The following is a 22,020-nucleotide window of genomic DNA, read 5'->3' as shown; positions in this document are numbered from 1 at the left end:
TTCCACTTTAGATACCAACTCATTTCCTGGGAAGAATTCTTGCGCCTTCTTCAGTGAATCAGAAAGCTTTGACAAATTGTCACCAACAGCTTGAATTATACCCACAAACTCATCCATAAACTCCTGTGTTTTAAAACCCATTGACATACATTAGGGAATAGTAAACTTTTTAGGTGTTTCAGTTTGAACATTTATAATTAAAATTATGAACAACTATATATACTGAATGACACTTGTGCACATACACAATATATAATTAAAGAGGTTAAACACTTATATTTATCATTTATTGATACAGTTTGAATAAAAAACCAAAGAGGTTTGAACATTTTATTACTTTCTGTATATAATGCACTAATTCTTCATTATGTTATCATATGGCTTAGAGAGGTATGAACATTATATGCAAAAATAAAGAACATTTAAGCAAAGGGTTATGAACATTTATTTATATATGTTCTTAAAGTATTTTTTAACATATTAAAGGAAGGAACATAAAATTAATATTACACATATTTATATTTTGCAGAATTATTAACTTTAATCTATTAGAATGTAATGTATTTAGGAATACCTTGGGAGTTTGTTTTTCTTCAATATTGATTTTGGGTAACACCTTCCCCAATCCAAAGCCACTTTTCTCCAATTCATTCCGTTTTTGTCCTATTTCCTTTGTATAGCAGGACACAAGTGGAATTCGTCTTGGAGGAAAAAAGTTCATTCTTTGAACTCTTTCAAAATAGAAAATCTGACATAAAAAGTATAAATGTTAGAAAAACCCTATGATTGATCAAGTAGATTAAAATCATAAATTTAGAAGGTGTAAATGATGCTATACCGTCAACAACGGCAATGGTCCTGTGAAAAATGTTGCTCTGTCCTTTAGTTTCAGGTTTTTTTTATACTGTGCAGTAGTTGAGAGCAGTGCCTCCCACACATACTTGCACCAGTTCAAGTTCTGGATCTGCTCATGATCCATCATTGAGAACAAAAATTTGAAGTATGCTTGGTTTGACAATGTGCTTTTGATCAATGTGTTGACAGTCACCACCAAGAAGCTTGTAATGAAATTTGCATCTGGTCCAGCCTCAATTTGGTCTTCTCGACTGTAGTACTTCAAAATTTTCTGAACTGATGGGACCTTATTCCCAAGAGGATTCCACTTTGAATCTATAAAGATTTTTTTTCAACTGTTTTTTTAATGAACAAAATCTAATTAAGATAAACATTCCCAAATAGAAAGGACAAACAATATAAAAAGAAAGAACAAACACAACAAGAACTATGAACAATTATGAACAATTATATGAATCAGGGTTATAAAAAAAGAACAACCATATACATATGAACAAAATTTAATTAAGAAAAACAAAATTTCATTAAATATGAACAAAATTTAATTAGGATTTCACTTTTCATGTATTAATGTCTTCTTCAATCTGTTTTTTGAACATATGACTGAAAACTTTGAACATAAAGGAAAAAAACTTTGAACATAAAGGAAAAAAACTTTGAACATATTGGAGAAAAGCTTTGAACATATTGGAGAAGCTTTAAACATAATAGGGAATTGTTTTGAACATAATTGATAAAAACTTTGAATATAAGGAGGAAAAACTATGAATAATTGTATGAGATAAACGCAGAAAAAACTTTTTCTCATTATAATTGTATGAGATAAACTTTCAAATTCTGAATGTATATTAAGCCATACACAATTGAACAAATAACTTTAAGTAAAAGAACATTTATAGTACATGCATAATGCAGTTAGATTTTTGAACTCTATAACATATTAAAAATAAAAGTATAGACTTAAGATCATTTACCTTGCCATGAATGCAGAAAATTCTTCACTAGCCTTGTCAGACTTTGCCTCAACTATCTCTACTTCACCGCTAGGAAGGCCATATATCTTTTTCACGTCCTCAAATTCTATCAGAATTTTCTCATTCTTTGGCAGATAAAGATTTTGGTTGTTTTCCTCAAAGTTGTTACACAGCCATGTAACAAATTGTTGGGATGAAGTAGGTAGCTGGAAATCTAGCAATGCTCCTAGACCAATATTTCGAACGGCCTCCTTCTTCTGTTCATTCATCATGGAAATGAATGTGATGAATTTTCCGTGTCCTCCTCTAACACCGGTTTTTTCTTCCTCTTCTTCTTCTACTCTCTCCTTGTAAACAGCGATTGATTTCATTGTTTCTTTCTTGCAGGAACTTCTTTGGTAATCATCGCCAAAGGGGAAGCCTCCTATTCCACAACTAAATCTGATTAACAAAGTCAAAAATTAATGCATGAATAATAAGAATAAAAATAAATTACATAGATTCATTCAAGTATTTTTATTTTTACCTTTTTCTGAATTGTGAATATCATCATTTTTATTCTCTTCCTTCCCTTCCCAATCCTCATCAGCTATTTTCCTCTTTCGTTTCTTTTCAGCAGGTAGGTTTGCTTTTGGTGTTGTTCTTTTTGATGCTGGAAAAGGAACACATATAAGTGAGTTTTAATAACAATCCTAGAATGTTTTATCTTATGGAAAACAAATAAATTTTAATCTTACCTATTTCTTGTCTTTGTTTTTCGAACATAAGCAACCTATCCTTCACCGGTACTGTTTGCTCTGTTAGAGAAGAACATAGAATTAAGAAGTTTTGATAAATATGTAATACAATGTTTTAACATTTTATTATACTAAATATATATACCTTTTTTCATCTTTTTTTGTTGTTTCACTTCTTCTTCTTCCTCATCTTCCTCATCTTCTTCCTCTTCTTCCTCATCAACTTCCTCTTCTTCCTCTTCTTCTTGAACCTCTTATTCTTGTTCCTTTCTTTTCTTCAAAGTTTCTTTCATTTTCCTTTTCCCTTTAGCTATGACTTCTGCAAGTCCTGTCAATAGACCAAAATGGAAAAATAGTTTGAACATATGACCAAAAAACTTTGAATAATTGTAAATTTTAACATATGTCCAAAAACTTTGAACATATGATAAAAAACTTCAAACATAATATAGAAAACTTTGAACTTAATATAGAAAACTTTTGAACATGATGGAGAAAAACTTTGAACATATAACCAAAAACTTTGAATAACTGTATGAGATAAAAACAGAGAGAATTTTTATCCAAACAAAAATAACATTTTATGATAAATAAATGAACATTCCATGAAAAAAAATTGAACAATGTTAAATTTTATTAAGTTCAAAGTTATTTTATCATATGTTTAAAGTTTTTAGAACATATGATAAAAAACTTGGAACATAATTAAGAAAACTTGAACTTAATATAGAAATATTTTGAACATGATGGAAAAAAACTTTGAACATATAACCAAAAACTTTGAATAACTGAGATAAAAACAGAAAGAATTTTTATGCAAACAAAAATAACATTTTTGATAACCAAATTAACATTCCATGAAAAAACTTTGAACAATGTTAAATGTAAAACCTGTTTTCTGTTCATCTTTCACTTCTTCAGTATCCTTTTTCTTGTTTCTTTTTGTTGCAGTCCTAAGAGGAAGAATTCTTCTTTTAACAGATGCTTTTTTCTCAACTCCTGTAAAAAAGATAATAATGTATTTAATATATTAACATTTTATCAAATAACTTATATTATTGCTTAACATTTTTTTTGTATGTATATTTACCTTTTTGCTTTTTTGTTTTTGTGATCTCAACATCCAAAGGCTCATCCTCAACTTTTTTCTCAGCCACTTTCCTTTTCTTTGGAGTATTTGTTACTTTGGAAGTAACTTCATAAACATCTACATTAATAACAAATACTAAGTACAACTTACATAATAATATATTTGATCATTTATTGAAATAAGATTGAACAATGTAAATATTTACCTTTTCCATCAAATTCTTCTCTGGTAACTATTTCAGCACAAATATTTTCTTGCACTTTCACCATTGATCTTGTACTTCTTCTCGGATTGTATGAATCTGATATGTTGTGCAACTTCTTTTGTAGTGCTTCATCAATATATATACTTTGAATGGCTTTTTTCTTGTTAGCAGTTGTCTTCCTTCATTTTCTTGTTCCATTACCACCATTGGTTGGATCTGCACTCTCTGAAGCATTTACATTTTCAACCACCTTGGCAATTGCTTTTGTGGCATCATCATCTTCTTTTTTCTTTCTCTCAGCTTCTCTTTCCTTTCTCTCAGCTTCTTTCCTTTCCGCTTCCTCTATCAACTCTTTGTTGTTTTTAGCAATAAGCTGACTCATTTTATCTTCATATTCTTTCTTTCTTTACTCAGTATCCTTCTTCTTTGCTTCAGCTTTATCTTCTTCTTCCTTTTTCTTATTAGCCTCCATCCTCTTGTTTTCAGCTTCTTTCTTCCCAGCTTCTCTTTCGGCATCAGCTGCAGATGCCTTTTCCTCAGCCAATCTTCGGGCTTCTGCGTCAGCTGCAGATGCCTTTTCCTCAGCCACTCTTTTGGCTTCTGCATCAGCTGCAGATGCCTTCTCCTCAGCCAGTCTTTTGGCTTCTTTCTCAGCTGGAGATGCCTTTTCCTCGGCGACTCTTTTGGCTTCTGCAACAGCAGCATGTGCCCTTTTCTCAGCTCCTATTTGTGCAGCTACAACAGGTGTAGCTATCCTTTCCTCAGCTTCTTTGCTGGCTTTTGCAGCAGCTGCAGCTACCATTGCTGCAGCCTTTTTTTTGTTGTTCTGCTTTATGCTCTTTGCTAAAAGTTGTTTCACTAACATGTTGCCCCTGATATGATAAACAAAGTACAAAAAAATTCTATAAATTAAACCAAAAAAAGTGTGATCATATATATGAAAACGTATGAACAATATCATTTAAATATAAACTTACAAATAAACAAGAAAGAAAGAGTTGTTCAATAATAAAGAATAACCCATAAAAAATAAAGAACAAACAATTCCAAATGAATGAACAAACAATGAAACAATTATGAACAAATATGCAGAAGGAAATGAATTGTTAAAAAAAAGTAAAATTGTACCTATTTTTTGTAGCAATCTTTTTTTGTACCATAGATTTTGAAGGATCTTCTTGATCTACTTCACTGTTTTTTGAATAAGATATTGTTAATATACATGCTATTTTATATAAAATTAAGAACGATTCAACTAAATTGAAAATTCATATTATTTTTTACCTTGATGTTTTTTGAACTTCAGACTGGGATTTTGATGAAGATTTCTCAGTAACTTCAGGCTGGGATTTTGATGAAGATTTGTCTTATTCTTCACTGTAATTTGAATAGTAAGGTGTAAACGTACAAATCATTTTATATAAAATTAATAAAAAAAAATCATTCAAAAAGCTAAAAATAGACATTATATTATACCTCAATGATTTTTGAACTTCTGTCTTAGAAGTTGTAGATGCCTTCTCATCTCCTTCACTGTATTTTTTATTAATACGATGTTAATGGACACATTATATTATATAATATTAAAAATTATTCAAATTTAAAACAAAATTGATATTATCTTATACCTTAATACTTTCTGAACCTCTGGCTGGGATTTAGTTGGTCTTCGCTTAAATTTGAGTATTAACCTTTGTGGTTGTTCTCTAGATTTTATAAATGTATAACTAATGAGTGTCCAGAGCAAAATACAGTTTGAAAAAATGAATATTTTATGAAAACAAAATGATCATTTAACATAAAAACAGTTATCATGAGTTTTAATATTAAAAAGGACTGAAGAAATGAACAAAAGTTCAAACATTGAAATTATGAATATAGCAGTTGAAATAATTGAACATTTTCTAAACCAAACTTAGTATATCAGAGTAAACGAACATTTTATAAAAAGGAATTGAACATTTTACCAAAATGAATTGAATATTTTACCAAAATGAGTGTAGTTTTAAAATTTTACGATAGAAAAATTGAATATTAGTACAAAGAACATTTCCATTATGAATATAATTCTAGAAATAATTCATAGTATATTCAAAAACAAAACTCAGTAACAAAATATATTCCAGAAAAAAATTGAACATTTTAAAAAAAGAAAATGAATATTTTATAAAAATATATTGAACATTTTATAAAAAGAAAAATGAATATTTTATCAAAATATTTTGAACATTTTGCAGACAGACAGTTATCAAGAGTTCTGGACTTAGTTTTTTGGACATAGGAATGAACAAATGTTCAAATCATTTTAATTATATATATATAACATTCGAAATAATTCAGTATTCCTAGAGAAAACTCAGTAGACCAAAAAGGATATCCAGTTTGGAATATATGAACATTTTTCAAAAAGATATTGAATATTCTGCTATAATCAATTGAACATTTTGCCTAAGATAGTTATCATGAGTTCTCGAGTTAATTTATTTTACAGAGGAATGAACAAAACTCAGTAGACCAAAATGAATATTTAGCTTAAACAATATGAACATTTACACATAAATTGAACATCTAACATAAGGATAGAAAAACTCAACAAAAGTTCATCACATTTACATTATTATAATAATATTTGAAATAATTGACATTCCCTATCCAAATTTTAATCATCAATAAGATTATTCTTAAATCTCTATGAATATGAACGGCACATTCGTAATTTAAATAGAAATTGATATTCAAAAACATAAAAATTACTTACTGGACTTTGTCTATTTGCTTTTCAGTTTCAATTTCATTCTCAATTTGGTATTGTCCAGTTCTGTGACCAAAAAACCAATAGTTAGGGTTTGGTAAAATCACTTCGCAACGAAAATGAACATCAACATAAAATTGATTGATCATTAACATAAAATTGATTGAACATATGTAAATTAAAATGAATTTTATCTACGAAAACTTAAAATAACATACTCCGTCATGTCTGTGACCAAAAAACCAATAGTTAGGGTTTGGTAAAACACTTCGCAACGAAAATGAACATTACATAAAATTGATTGAACATTAACATAAAATTGATTGAACATATGTAAATTAAAATCAATTTTATCTACGAAAACTTAAAATAACTTACTCTGTCATATCTGATTGCTTTTCAGTGCCGATTTTTGGCTCTTCACTAGATCTTCCAGTACTATAGCAAAAAAATCAGAAGTTAGGGTTTGTTAACATCATAAACCAAAAAAATTGACCATTATAATGAAATTATTTGATCATTATAATGAACAATACTGAAAATAACTAAATTAAACAGATATTTAACTATTTAAACAGTTGCATGTACGAAATCTGAAATTAAATTACATACGTTTCTTTTTTTTTCTTTCGGCATCTTCGTTTTTCGGAAATAGAACGAAAATAAACAAAATTAGATTTCATATTTAGTTCGAAAATAAAATCGAAATATCAAAATCATTTCTAATTACTTACTTTTTGCTTTTCGTTGGATTTTGTAGCTTGTTCATGTCAATTTCATCTCGAACATCCATTTTTCTCCTTTTCTTTCACCAAAAAGAAGGCACAGATTTCTTCTCTTGATATTTTCTGCAAATTCAGCTTAAATAATGAAGATTAGTAGCGGTTTGAAGAGAGAGAAAGTAAATTGAGGTGGTTGCAGGAAGTTTAATGGCGGTTTTAGGAGAGAGAAAGCAATCAACGTAGATGAGTGGGCGGAGGAGAGAGAAAATTTTTTGCGTGCTGAGAATTTGAACGGTTTTCGAAATGATTTTTTTTTTTTTTGTATTTATAGGCCATTCCTGCGCGAAATTATTACCCTCACGTGCCATTTATTTTTTTCAAAATTAACTACCCGCGCGTGGGATTCACGCGCCTAACAATGGTAGGGGGTACAACCAACTTGGTTGTACCTGGGTAGTTTATGAAAAACGACGCTGCGCGTCGTTTTGGGTAGCGGGTACGGCCAAGATGGCTGTACATGGGTATAGCAATTAGGGGTATAATGATGGGCTATCAAATTGGGTCATTTATCGGTTACGAATAGGATATAATTTTGGTTTAATCGGATAAAAAATTTGTGCACGATCATTGTGCTCATTTAGATTGAATATGTGGATCTTTTTTGGGGGTCACTTTGATTTATGTCGGTTGTCGATTTGACCGGGTCAGTTTTTGACAATATAGTCATGGTATTACTGCTCAAAATGTTTAGCGTGCATCCGGTGTACAGTAAATTTATTGCATTGTCGAGGTAATTTTATCCATATTTTATTTTATTTTAACATGTGTTGATTCACTTTTTATATTATGAGATAAATAAACTTTAAGGCTACGTGGTTACCTTTTATACATTACGAGTGACTTTGAAGGGGTAATTCTTCTTAAGGAGAAAAAAAGTATCATTGAAAAACAAATAACTTTTACAGCGTATGAGTTTTTATGCATTTTGAGGTAACTTTACATCTGTCGAACACTGGCCTTGATTAAGAGTTGGTGATTACTATTAGGTTAGACCTCATGAAACACTTAAATGTTATTAAAATATATAGATTATATATTTTTGTTCAGCAGTAATTTATTGAAAAGAATTTACGTAACGAAATGAAATAAAATCAAGTTTTTCTAGTAATATTTAGAAAATTAAGCTTGTATGGAAGTTTATATTTCTCATTATTTTCGCAAACGCTCAAACTTAATGCATAGTTACAACTCTCATTTCTCACTACTAAACACAAGTGTGTTAGTATGTTACGAGTACAACTATAACTTGGCAATTTGCAACCTCTCCTATAAGAGGCAATCGGGTTATTTGAATTGGGTTTTGGTTATTTCAATAAATGATCTTTAGAAATTCTAGGACACGGATCAAGTACACGATTTTCTAGGAAGTTTCGAATTCATGGTGGGTGACTTTATTTTATTTATTTTGATTAACTATTAAAAAATTTAAATTGTCGTTCCTTTTAATCTTGGACCTTTTTAGTTCCACAATTTCCTATTACAAAAAATAGAGGCTTAACATTATAAATTAGATACTAAAGGTGCTGCAACAACCTTTACCAAGTCCGAACGGAGCAAATGGAGAAATAAAAGGGAACAAATTTTCTTATTCAACAAAGGTTTTGGACTTTTGGGAGAAGGAAGGAGAAATGTGGGAGGACGCATTTTCCATCCCTCTTATTAAACACATCCCTTCAAAAATAGAAAGGTTTGGAGGTAACATAGAGTTCCACATTCCCCTCCCTCTCTTTTTCTCTCTCTTTCCGCCTTTGCCGCCGAACAAAGTATAAAAGGTAGCACGAAAACAAATACGAGAACAAAAAAAGGGCGGGTACATAGACAGAAAATGACATACCAAAATTTCAAAAAACAGGCGGCAAAAAGAAAATCAAGAAACATACCATTGATGCATTGGGAATTATTTTTGACTGAAATTTGAAGAAAATTCATGAATTTTGTGTGGATCAGCCAGGCTCATCACAACCCTATAGATTGTCGTGCCTTGTATTTTTCACCCATTCATTTAACAATAGTTAACAATAGTAAATACGGAGTATCAAATTATCAATTACTCACTAGAGAAATTAAGAAAATGAGTAGAATGAGTGAGAGACAGAGAGGACAAATCAGTTCCAATTTTATTTTCAAGATTGAAGTTCTTCAAGGTAACCTAAAGAGTATTTTGAAAATATTATCATCTTCATCAATGTGTAGTCTAAAAATATTTCAAAACAATTATCCCAATGCTCCTATTAGTCCCATATGATCCATCAAGTTAATATAAGTAGTAGGTTTTTGCACAACAAAATACACATAGAAATTCAGTCTTGCCTTTCAACACCATATGTCAATAATCTCAGAAAATGTCATAAACTGCAAGTAATTTTACAAAATCAAACAGGCTCCAAAACCGGGCCACAGTACAACTCAACCCTTAACAACTAACAGCAGAAGACTAACACAAGAACAAAAACTAAAATTGCTTCCTTCTCTTATTACCAGAATGAGAATTACTACTATTCTTATTATTCTTATTGAACCCTTTGAAGTCATTGGTTGTTTCCGCGGTGTTCTGCTTCTTCCCGCCTTTCCTGCCACCATACCCGAACTTAGAATCCTTAAAATCCCGACTCTTCCTCTTCCTGTCATTTCCCCTTTCACCCTTCCCATCAAACTGTTTCGCCTTCCCACCAGACCTATCTCCCGGTGCTATCCCGTGGGGCCCTCTACGCTTCCCTCCTCCACCACCACCATCCTTCCCGTCAAACTTTTTCGTCTTCCCACCTCCCGGGGATGCGCCAGGTGGCCCTCTGTGTTTCCCTTTGAACGCGCCACTCTCCTCGAAGGACGACTCCTTATCGTTTGAAAACCCGGTCTTTTCCCTCTGTTTCCTCCATTTCTTAACAGACTCAATGCTATCCTTCTTCTCCTTAGCCCGTTCCTTCATCTTTTCAGCCTGAACCTGTTTCGAGATCTTCTTAGCTTCCCTAGATTTCCTCCTCTCATCTTGTTCTTCAATTTGCTTCTTCTCTACCAAAAGCTTGCTCTTAACTTTACCCATATGAGCATCGGTCTTCACCATCTCAGCATAGTAATCAGAAGGTCGTAGATACGGGATCCCTTTCGATTCGATCTTTGCAAAGGCTTCTCTTGTTCCTTGTAATGCTTGTGTGTAGAACAAAGCCTCACGAGCAAGATCGTCATTCACATCAACTTTTTGTTCTTGATCGATAACAATTGACAGTTTGTGCATCCAATCAGCATCTTCGGGCCAGATTATCTCACTAAGCTTTTCAAGTAGACCTTCCTTGTTATTGATGGCAGTCTTTGACGGTTCTGTTAGCTTTATGTCGTCGTTTTCTTCACCATCTTCTGATCCAGATTCTAGTTCAGAGTCTGAATCACTCACCATTGTGTCTAAATCATCATCATCTTCAATTTCATTTCCATTGATGGAAGAAGGATATGTCTTGAGCACAACCATGTCTGCTCAAATTTCAAGTTTACCTAACAAGGTAAGAATTGAGTTAAAACAAAGTAAACTATTCTTCATCAAGTTAACAGACAAATGGAGTATAAAAAATAGAGCTCAATTACTGCGGACAATACGATTTTCTAGCTGCAATCATTAGCTTCAACTTACACCAATGGATTCATGAAATTCAACAGCACATAAACTGTATTCGACAACAGAAATTTCCAGTATATTCATCCAAATTTAACTGTATCTAATTCACTGACTTCTATATAATTTTAGGGATGAAATAATCATAACATACTTTGTCTTGGTTCAGTTGCAAGTCAATCTAGCTAACAAAACTACCATTACAGATGCCTCGACTAATTTATTATCATGATTAGTAAGGTTACCATATAATTCAATTACAAGGACCAATTTTTGCACATATGAGTCCGCCAGATAAAGCAAAGCAGGCATATTAACCTAATTAAAGCATACAAATATAACCTAATCTTCATTTCCTATCAAAACCCTAATTTCAGGCCCGTCCCTGAGCTAGGGAAATCACTATAATTCGACGAACAGTGATTGTCAGAAAAATCGAATCATATAAGAAAAGGATTATACGAATTTCAAGTAGAAATTCTCATGAAACCAACACCAAAACAAACGCAACGGAATACAATTAGCAATTCGAAACCCTATCATACCAGAAAAATCGAAACATATGAAAAGAAACCTAAATTACATCTTTGAATCAATAACAAATACAAATGAAAATCAACAGAGAAAGAGAAACGGAATGTAGATAATTACCGAGAGTAGCAGCAGCAGAGAAGGAGAGGTGGTTGACACAGGCGCCTCCGACTACAACTACAAGGTTCTGGTTTTCTTGGAGGGTTTAGAGAGGAAGAGGACGCGGGAGGAGGACGATTGAAGTTAGGGTTTTGACTTGACTTTAAGTTGGGCTTTGGCTACCAGAAATGAAATTGAGAATTTGAGATCGGAAACAAAGGCCCTATACTGAGGGTAGCTGTGAATATTTAGCCGCTAAAGTAGCGGGTAACTAATATGAGTGTTCGGTTAAATTAACGGTTGAGATTGTAAAATGCAATATTCCGATATATGGAATACTGTTTAAAAATTACTACGGAGTATAATTTTATCAAATGTTACATGTTGTACTTCTAACATTTGGTAACGCTACATAATCGTTATCTTTATCGCTAACCTCTACATACTAGAATTTACAAGTAGCATTTTGAACAGGTTGAAAGGTTATCCAACTATCTTAAATGTTACCGCCGAACATGCTCAAAGTAAGTTGTCAATAAAAGCCTAGTCATGGGACAACTCGTTCAATCACGGTTACAAAAACCATAAAGTATTTACAAAAATACAATTTCTCCACAAAAGTATACCTTCGACTAGACCTGACCAACTATAGCTCAGCTTGAAAAATACGGGGTTGAGCAACATAAAACACGCATTTTAAACTAAAGCCCGAGCTTGACCCGAAAGGCCCGTTTGGCCCAAAAAGCCCGCTCCACATTTATGCGTCTAGGCATGATTTTTTGTGTTAAAACCCGACCCTTTAGATACCTTTCAAGATCGCAGTAGCACCATTCAGGACGGGTAATTTACAATTGTTCATAAATATGGTGTAGAAGAATGAGAAAGAGAGAGATCAACGAACAATTTATTTTTGTTCATGAGTATTGATGGTCTCACCAACAAGTTATGGCAAACATGCAATAATGAATACCTTACAAGCAAGCAAGCAGGCCTCCATAGCCCAAGGTTCAATTGTTCAAACATTATGCAAGAAAATCTTAATAAACTTCCACTTTCTGATTGCAACAGGAAAACCCGTTTTACAGTTACATACGAAGTATTGAGTTTGACCAAATTACAAGAATAATCTATAATTCAATTAATAGAGGTGCACAATTGACAAATCTTTCTAGTCTCAAGACTATAACTCTCTTTCATCTTATGGCCACTAAATTCCTTGTCACATTTCCGAGTTCATTCATTCCAGAGAGTGCGCTTCCCAGTAACAACGGGCCCCAGTGCAGTGCAGTATTTTCTAAGACTAACACGACCACGATTGACTCTCTGCTGCTATCACGATGCCAGATCAGCAGTTGCAGCAGCTAACGGCTGTAGTGCTTTTAAAGGGTTCATAATGACACCGTCAATGAGCCCGTATTCTTTGGCTTCCTTGGCACTCATAAAGAAATCACGGTCGGTGTCCTGGTTGATCTTTGCCAAGCTTTGACCAGTGTGATAGGCCAGATACCCGTTGAGATTTGCCTTGTGGTGCAGCATTTCATTTGCCTGAACAGGACCAATAAGGACAGTAATTGAGTTCACATGCTTACAATTTGGCCATTAAGATGTTTCCATATTCAAATCTATTACATTAATGAAACAGACACCAGGAATGACACGTGTTCCTTCCAGGGGAAATTAGCCAATTTTTTTCCTTTTATTTTAATTCATTTATTTGTTTCAATAATTTTTTATGAAATAGATTCAGGATATTTGACTAAAACTTTATTAGTCTTTTGAAAATCTATCAAAATCTTTTGTACTCCAAACTAATTTATTTTGGAACAATTCTTTGTTACTCAAATATTTTATAAAAAAATGGTCAAATTATAATTTTATAATGTCACTGCGTATACGGAACCTAATCTAGTTCCACATTATATTTGACATAGGTTGATTAAATAATAAAGGTCACAAAAATCCAAGCATCTCGGAAGTCACACGGAAATAGACTACTAAAAAACAGGGAAACCGCAGATAACTGTCTAAGAATTGGAGCCATCTCTGTGTGATGCGAGGATGTAATACTAGAAGGTGAGAGTTTTACCTGGATATCGATGTCAGTTTGACCACCCTGTGCACCACCAAGAGGTTGATGGATCATAATCCTTGAATTAGGCAAGCTGTATCTTTTCCCTTTAGAAAAGGCATCACAAAACAAAACAATAAGCCTTTGATAGAGGTGCAAAATCTAACAATGTCAGTAATCCAATAATAGATCATGTAAGGATGACTCACCTTTGGTCCCGGCACTTAGAAGGAAAGCCCCCATACTGCACAAGAAGGTCAATATAATTCAGAAATAATAATAATAAAAAAAACTGTACATTTTAGAGGGATTACATCTACTTAAAACTACTGATAAAGAACATGGAGTTCCAAGTAGAAGTTATCGGGGACTCTAGGAGGAAAAAAGAATGTTCCAACTGACTGACTTTTAAGCATAGAACCATTCCTTCTATCATATTGAACTTGTCATTTTTCAAAACAAAATATGAGGTAAACAAAAAGTTACGTAGATGTCCCGACTTAACTATACAATTGTAGTGAAGAAGTTTACGAGCCTTAATATCCAAAAACAATAATAATATAAAAAAACACTTCTTTGGGGGGCATTAAGAAAATGTCACATTCCCTGGAAAAATATTGGATAGACAATTAGACATCCATAATTTAAATAAAAAAGGTAGGTCATTCTTTGAAACACTCCAGGAAAGAACAGCCAAGCAACCATAACACTATTGGCAAAATATCTAACAGAAGTGCTGATCCAGTAAAGAAGATACTTTAAAAGGAATAGAAGCAGAACTTACTACAAGGCTCAACATATATTCACTCTTATTGATTATGGGAGCAGACTAAAATATCAAGGTCTAACCATACATATTGAAAAGGTTAAAACTCCAAATAATGCATCAGAACATACCATAGGAACACCGCTTGATGGTATAGCAAAATGCTCCAACAAGGAATAAATAAACTATACTTTAGGAAATAGGACCAAGAAAAAAAGGTTTCTATTAAATTGCCACCACCAGTTTATTTTCCTGCTTCCATGGTAAAACCGTAATAAGGGAATCGCGAGAAAGTCTCCAAAAGATCTAAACTGGTTACGGAGTATTCCATGACAACTTGCAAAAACACCAAAGACTAAGGTTGGGAGACTAATGGGGGAAAGAGTTATTTAATTAACAGAAAAGGAGGGGCAGCATGTACTGATAAGAGGTGCTCCCTCACAAAGAAAGTCAGAGAATGAACTGAGTAACTCTATCCTGCTACCTAAAATGAGCACAAATAAAGCAAGAGGGCAAAGCAGAAACAAGGCTTCCATTACAACAGAAAGAGCCACAGGAAAATCAACAAGGTTGGATCTGTGGTCAGTGGTCACTTATATTTACAGAGAATCACAGGATAAAAAGTACAAGATCCTCTTTAAAATTCTTGTTATATGCACCAATTTGAAAACATAGAAATGAAATCACGATGATGATGAATCACGAGTACAAAAGCGAAGGAACTAAAGATCCAAAATAATCAAGAAAGTATTAAGAGTCACCTTGCTGCTAGTCCAACACATACAGTGGAGACATCAGGTCGGATGTGCCTCATCGTGTCAAATATGGCCATACCTAACAAGACAGTGGTTAGGACCAACTAAACTTGCTAGAGAAAAAAGCAGAAGAAATTCCATCATTTGTCCAAAAAAGAACTAAAATTTAATAACAAAGGTTACCAGCTGTAACTGATCCTCCAGGGGAATTCACATACATGACAATATCCTGCACATGTCATCGCAATTAAATCAAACACTAAAATATAGACATGGAGAACTGAAACTTGGAGAATAAAATATTTTAAGTTGACTGCATGTCCACATCATTCAAGAAGGGTGTTGCAATTAGATACAAGTTATAGAAAGGGGGTTAATACATTAAATATAAGCTAGTGGAAGATCAAACAAGCATAAGATTTCACAAATCCTTAGATGATATAAAGTGCACAGTGATGATTAATAGCACTGTCTCTAGGCAACGTGTACAAAAGTACTTAACAGGAGTACAGACCTTTTCCTTTCTTTGCAGCACAACATAAGCGTTTTACAAGAGAGGAAGAATATGTTTATAACATGCTAGAAATAATCTACAGTTTATTACATGCAATCAATAAGATACACTTAAAAAAGTATATGTAACTTCCAAGTCATCTCCCTTGATATTTGATTATAGACTTAGGCTTGATTTGACAAAAAACTAAAAAGGCTTGGAAAATGGCTAGCAGAAAAGCTACTAAACTAGCTGAGTTATTTGAAGTATCAGGAAAACCTAGCGGTTCAAGTAGCTGATATGCTTAAAATGACGTGGGAAAACCTAGCGGTTCAAGTAACTAATAAGCTTAAAATGACGTAAATGACACATTCACATTAACACGTTGTTTGGAAAAGAAGAAATAGAGAGAAAAGGAGAGAAGGAAAGGAAGGAGAACAAGTTCACATGCTTGAGTAAAGGGTTGGGGGAATGAGGGGGAGAGAGAGGGAGCAATTCATTTTCCTTCCCTCTTTAATATAAACCATCCCTGCGAAGTTGGAGAGATTTGGACGGGGAATTGAGCTCCACCTTCCCCCCTCCCTTTCTTTTCTCTCCCCCTTCCTTCCATCTTGCTATCCAAACAAAGTGTAATAGACAAATACTTCGTATATGCCTACACGGAGTGTACATTTTCTAAATATAGTGTGTGGGTGGGTGGGGGGGGGGGGGTATGAATACAAGTTAATGTTATCTACGTTCAATTTTAAGAAGCTTCTCGGAGTAACTTCATGGGTAATGACAACTTGCTTAAATTTAGTTGGGCCAAGAAAAAGCTTACGCAATTAATCACAAGGAGGCAGTCATGATGAGTCCTAACAGAACTGTTCTGATTTCAAATGTAATCCAGTTTCCAAGTAGAAAGCCTTCAAGTAAGGATAGCATAGTAATACAGCTACTTAAGTAAGCACTCAGCCACTCAGCAATAAGCATAAGTGAGACATTTCTTATCAGACCATCAACTTAAGATATAATCAATAACACATCTATTTCTCATTTGAACTTGTTTCAAATTTCTTAGCAATAAACAAAAACCAACCTTGTTTGGGTCAACCGCATCAAGGTATAGAAGCTGAGCAACAATTACATTAGCCATATCATCATCAACGGCTCCACCACATCGAATTATTCTCTACGACAAACCAACAACAGCAGAAAATACATTGAAATGAGCTAAACAGATTTCTAATTTTAATCATTAAGAGCTAAAACAAAAAAAATAATTCAAAAAACCCTTACATATTGAAATAACTGAGTAATCACACTTTGGAACCTTTCTTGTACCATAGGAGGCGGTCCTTGTCCCGCATAAGCAGGAACAAACGGGGAAGACGGAACCAACAGATCATCTCTACAAAATTCAATTCAAAAGTTCACCACTCCATGCTTCAATTGGCAATTAAATTCAACAAATTACACATACAGCAACAATAATCAAATCGATAAACCAAACCCTACCTAATTGACCAAATTCCACCGCGTTCATTTCGCCTCGGAGTTCCAAATCCATCCGAATACACAGCCTTAACCGTCGAACTTCGACGAATTTTCTCGGAAGAATTACTCGATTTCAAAACCCTAACCAAAAATTGACGAAAAAACTACAATTAAGCAACAACAACAACAATCATTCAATCAATCAATCAAATCTTGAGGTTTTAGCAAAAGAAAATTACCTGGTGGAGAGAGGCTTGAACGGAAGAGAGAGAAAGTGAGAGTCGAAGGAGCGAGAAGACGAGTGGTGGTCGAAGATGGAAGCGTTGAGTCGTGGAGTAGTTGACGAAGGCTGTAACGCCACATATGAGTGAGCCATTGTTGGTGTGGAGCTTTGTTTGTTGGAGATATCTTCAGCTCAGAGTGAAAGTAAGAGAAGTTGGCTAAGGTTTTTTTTAGGGGAGATGGTCTAATGAGAAAAAATCTTGAAAAAATGGGTTTTGTTTTTATGGGCCTGGACTTGGACTGGCTGGATTTCCCAACTTGTAAAAAAAATTGTTTGATTTAATGGGTCGGGTTAGTATCCACGGATCTTGAACTTGATTTATACAAGGACGAGGAGACAGTCCAATTTTTGTAGTTTCTCATTCCCTCCGTCCCTTGATACTTGATCCGCTTTGACTAGTAAATAGTTTTAGACAATTTAATTGACTTATTAATTTATTAGGTGTTAGTAGTAGATAGTAGGGTATTTTTTAAACATAGTTAGTGAAAAATGTGTCAACTAACTTAAATCATGCGAATAACCTCAAAAATCATAGTAGTAACTATAATTTCTAAACAATATGAGTAAGTAACCCTAAACAATATGAGTAAGTAACTCTAAACAATAAGAATAGTAAATAATACTAGATAATTCTAATTATTTTGTATGTCAAAAAAAATCTAATTATTTATGTTTCTGTTTCGTAGCAAGGCTCGTAAGAATAGTAAATAATACTACGTAATTCTAATTATTTATGTTTCTGTTTCGTAGTAGAGTTTGATCCCCGCGACCCTATAGTATAGGCAAGGTGACCTTAACACTGATACAAGGAGTCAGGAGAATCTTTGATAAATTAGTGACGCATGTATTCTATATTCAGTTACTCGCCGGGCGACAATCTTGTATTTTTCGTGTAAACGCGTCACACCACCAATTGATGGTGTATCGTTCTATACAATAAGATATTTCTAGCTCTTCGTACATTTTACAGAGTATAACGTAAGATCACATAGTAACTTATTTTAAGAATATTAAAATATTATACGGGATATAATTTATTCTCTCAAAAATACTATAATAAATATTATCCAGCTTGTACTAACAATTAGTAACCAATAAATTAATAACTAAAAAATAACTTTCCCTAAAAAAAAACTCTAGTGTTTTAATTAAAATAAATTTCCAACAACCTACTCTACGCAAAAACCAAAACAAAAGAAATCCATAAAGATAGAAGTTAGTGACTAAACGAAAATTCTTGGCTGTGCTCCTTGTAAATTCCGTTTTACTTCTTGTTCGGATAGAATTAGGAGAGTAAGAGTTATATTTATGTTATGTTTCTTATTTTTATTATAGGTTCGAATTATTAATTAATTAGTTTCCTATTATATGTCGAGTAGGATTAGGAAAGTACGGTACTATAAATACGTTGACACTTTGTGCCTTATTTTACTCATCCATATTTTCTATCGATCAAACTTAGAGATAAAATAAATAATGGCCGGTGGAATAATTGTTGACAGTGGAAAAGTAGGTAAAGACTATCCAGGAAAATTAACTGGTTACGTCTTTTTGAGTTGTCTTCTTGCGGCTGCCGGAGGTTTGATCTTCGGTTATGACATCGGGATTTCAGGTATCTATTTGATTTATTGAATTATTAGATTAACAGGGTTTAATTTAATTTGCATGGCTTGAATTGATTAGTGTTATTCGCTTAATTAGTAAATTTCGGATGCCAAGTAAGAGTATTAATCGCAAGTGTGTTATTAGATACGTCAATGAACATAATATAATTGTCATATATGCAGGTGGAGTTACATCAATGCCTATGTTTTTGGAGAAATTCTTCCCTTCAGTTTATAGACAACAGATGGCGGATTCTGGGACGAACCAGTATTGTAAATTCAATAGCGTCAAATTAACTATGTTCACATCCTCTTTATACTTGGCTGCATTAGTAGCTTCTATTGTGGCATCCACGGTCACAAGAAAGTGGGGCCGTAAGCGATCCATGTTTGCGGGAGGTCTCCTCTTCCTTGTCGGTGCTGTTGTTAATGCCGCTGCTCAAAACGTTGCCATGCTTATAATCGGCCGTATACTTCTTGGTTTTGGCATTGGCTTCGCTAATCAGGTATCGACTCCGTAACCAATATTTTTTCTGTTTAGTAATTGGAATTGCAATATGTTTTACTCGAGAGATTACTATTAGTGGCAGAACATTCGGAGTAACTCTTGTTTTTAAGCACAATTGCATTCTATCTTAAAGTACCACGTAGATTACGAAACGATTTATATGATTATATCAAAGTGTTAATGAATTATGCATATATAACTATATAACCAGTTAGTTTGATACTACGTATGTAATATGACATTGATATTGATATTGATATCGATATTGCATTATATTTTGAAGTACTACGTAGCTTATTAAGAAACAATTTATATCAAAGCGTTAATTAATGCATTATTACACATGGAGTATAACCAAATAATAGTTCGATTAGTTCCTGACCTATATATGATATATGAATATTGATAGAGTTACGGTTTCTAATTTATACTCATTGCTATATCATGCACATATATATACAACCAATATTTGTAATTGTAATGGTAAGTTGAGATTTGTTCATAAAATTAAACTAAGTAAATTATTGGTTGTTGGATAATATTTGCAGTCAGTACCTGTGTTTCTATCGGAGATGGCACCTTACAAGCACCGAGGCGCGCTAAACATGATGTTCCAACTCACAATTACAATAGGAATCCTCATAGCCAATCTCCTTAACTACGTATTTGTCAAAGTTGATCACATTGGCTGGAGGTTGAGTCTCGGAGGAGCTATGGTTCCTGCTCTCATTATTCTTGTTGGTTCTTTAATCCTTCCTGAAACCCCCAACTCCCTCATTGAAAGAGGTAAACCCGATGAAGCTAAGAAACAACTGTTAAAAATCCGAGGGGTAGACAATGTTGACGCTGAATTCCAAGACCTAGTTACAGCTAGTGAAACCTCCATGAAGGTGGAAGACCCTTGGAGAAGCCTCTTAAGAAATAGACAATATCGACCTCCTCTCATATTCGCTGTTGCGATTCCTATGTTTCAACAACTTACCGGGATCAATGTGATTATGTTTTATGCACCTGTTTTGTTTCAAACAATTGGATTTGCAAATGATGCCTCCCTTATGTCAGCTGTCATTACTGGTGGCGTTAATGTTGTTGCTACTTTGGTCTCCATTTACGGTGTTGATAAGTGGGGAAGGCGTTCTCTCTTCCTTCAGGGTGGCATTCAAATGCTTGTTCTTCAGGTAATCAAATCAATTTCTTCCATCTTAATTTAATTAATAGTAACATTAATTGACTGTTTAATTAATTGACGACTTACCTTTGTTGCTTTGCATTGTCAGATCCTAGTAGCATCATTCATCGGATGGAAATTTGGAGTGACAGGGGATGCAACAAATTTGCCAGAATGGTACGCAATTGTAGTTGTATTATTTATATGCATCTATGTAGCTGGATTCGCATGGTCATGGGGACCTCTAGGATGGCTCGTCCCTAGTGAAATCTTCCCTCTCGAAGTCCGATCTGCTGCACAGAGTATCAATGTATCAGTTAACATGATATTCACCTTTATTATAGCCCAAGCTTTCCTCCCAATGCTATGTGCCTTAAAGTTTGGACTCTTCATCTTCTTCGCCTTCTTCGTGGTGATTATGACCATATTCATCTATTTCTTGTTGCCCGAGACCAAGAATGTTCCTATTGAAGAGATGACTCTTGTCTGGAAGAACCACAAGTTTTGGGGTCATTTCATTCCCGAGGATGTTGTTACTCCCGAGATGCCCGTGCTTAAGGCTTAATTAAGTACATTATATTCTTGTATTTTAGAAAGTGTTACATATTTTAAGATTGTTAATTATCCAAGTATTATCGCAGATTTTAGTCGATAATTATGTTTAATTCATTCATTCATTAACTATTATGAAGTTCTACGCATTTTATTATCCACTAATTTTGTCATGTGTGTTTAGAAAAATATACCAAGTTCTTCGCATATATTTTTCCCATAATTATGAACTGCAGTTGTGTAATAGCATTTGATAATAAATAAGTGTAAGCGATTATTGAACACGAAAACATGATGTTGAAATCACTAAAAATCAAACTAAAAATCTGCATTCATACTTCGAATGGCTAATCACTAGTTAGATATTGTTACAAAGTTCAAAGTTAGCAATTACAGAATTACTCTTAGGCTGGTTTCCTGTTATAGAATTATATAAATCCGAAAGTTTGGTAGCCGAAAACCGAAAACCGAAAACCGAAAACCGAAAACCGAAAACCGAATAAGAAATTTGGTTCGGTTTTTTTTTCTATACGGTTCGGTTTGGACTAAGTTTTTTTAAAAAATTGATTTTATGGTTTGGATTGGACAGAAAAGTCTGAAACTGAATAAACCGAACTAAAACTGAAAAGGCCGAACTTGGCTAAAAAGTATAACAAAGGCCCGAAAATTGGCTAAAATTTGGTATAATATAGGCCCAAAAAAGGCCCAACTAAAAGGC

At 33.5% G+C, this 22,020-nt stretch overlaps 3 protein-coding genes across 4 annotated transcripts in view; 1 reads left to right on the top strand and 2 right to left on the bottom strand.

The window, feature by feature from the left end:
• Positions 1–9,721: 9,721 nt before the first annotated feature.
• Positions 9,722–11,820, bottom strand: LOC110796721 (probable rRNA-processing protein EBP2 homolog). Its single transcript, XM_022001809.2, has 2 exons — positions 11,651–11,820; positions 9,722–10,881 (listed from the first exon to the last, which is right to left on the bottom strand). Exon 2 carries the CDS (start codon positions 10,856–10,858, stop codon positions 9,848–9,850), a length of 1,011 nt encoding a protein of 336 aa, XP_021857501.1. The 5' UTR covers positions 10,859–10,881; positions 11,651–11,820; the 3' UTR covers positions 9,722–9,847.
• Positions 11,821–12,666: 846 nt separating this feature from the next.
• Positions 12,667–17,647, bottom strand: LOC110796722 (ATP-dependent Clp protease proteolytic subunit 5, chloroplastic). Its single transcript, XM_022001810.2, has 9 exons — positions 17,427–17,647; positions 17,209–17,328; positions 16,990–17,101; positions 16,790–16,882; positions 15,402–15,447; positions 15,225–15,297; positions 13,907–13,941; positions 13,716–13,804; positions 12,667–13,174 (listed from the first exon to the last, which is right to left on the bottom strand). Exons 1-9 carry the CDS (start codon positions 17,561–17,563, stop codon positions 12,962–12,964), a joined length of 918 nt encoding a protein of 305 aa, XP_021857502.1. The 5' UTR covers positions 17,564–17,647; the 3' UTR covers positions 12,667–12,961.
• A 1,214-nt stretch (positions 17,648–18,861) lies between these two features.
• LOC110796744 (sugar carrier protein C-like) overlaps positions 18,862–22,020 on the top strand; it is a 29,925-nt gene continuing 26,766 nt past the window's right edge. The window contains exons 1-4 of one of the 2 annotated variants that reach the window (XM_022001831.2): positions 18,862–19,082; positions 19,258–19,580; positions 20,131–20,760; positions 20,860–21,459. In XM_022001831.2, the coding sequence (XP_021857523.2) occupies positions 18,947–19,082; positions 19,258–19,580; positions 20,131–20,760; positions 20,860–21,315 (1,545 nt within the window). In that variant the 5' untranslated portion in view covers positions 18,862–18,946 and the 3' untranslated portion in view covers positions 21,316–21,459. Of the gene's footprint in view, positions 19,083–19,257; positions 19,581–20,130; positions 20,761–20,859; positions 21,460–22,020 lie in introns of those variants that run through there. The other variant, XM_056827541.1, reaches the window with a different exon arrangement.

This window comes from Spinacia oleracea, chromosome 4 (assembly GCF_020520425.1).
Source record: "Spinacia oleracea cultivar Varoflay chromosome 4, BTI_SOV_V1, whole genome shotgun sequence".
In the NCBI taxonomy this organism is placed as follows: domain Eukaryota; kingdom Viridiplantae; phylum Streptophyta; class Magnoliopsida; order Caryophyllales; family Amaranthaceae; genus Spinacia; species Spinacia oleracea.
This window is presented reverse-complemented; position numbering and strand designations above follow the sequence as displayed.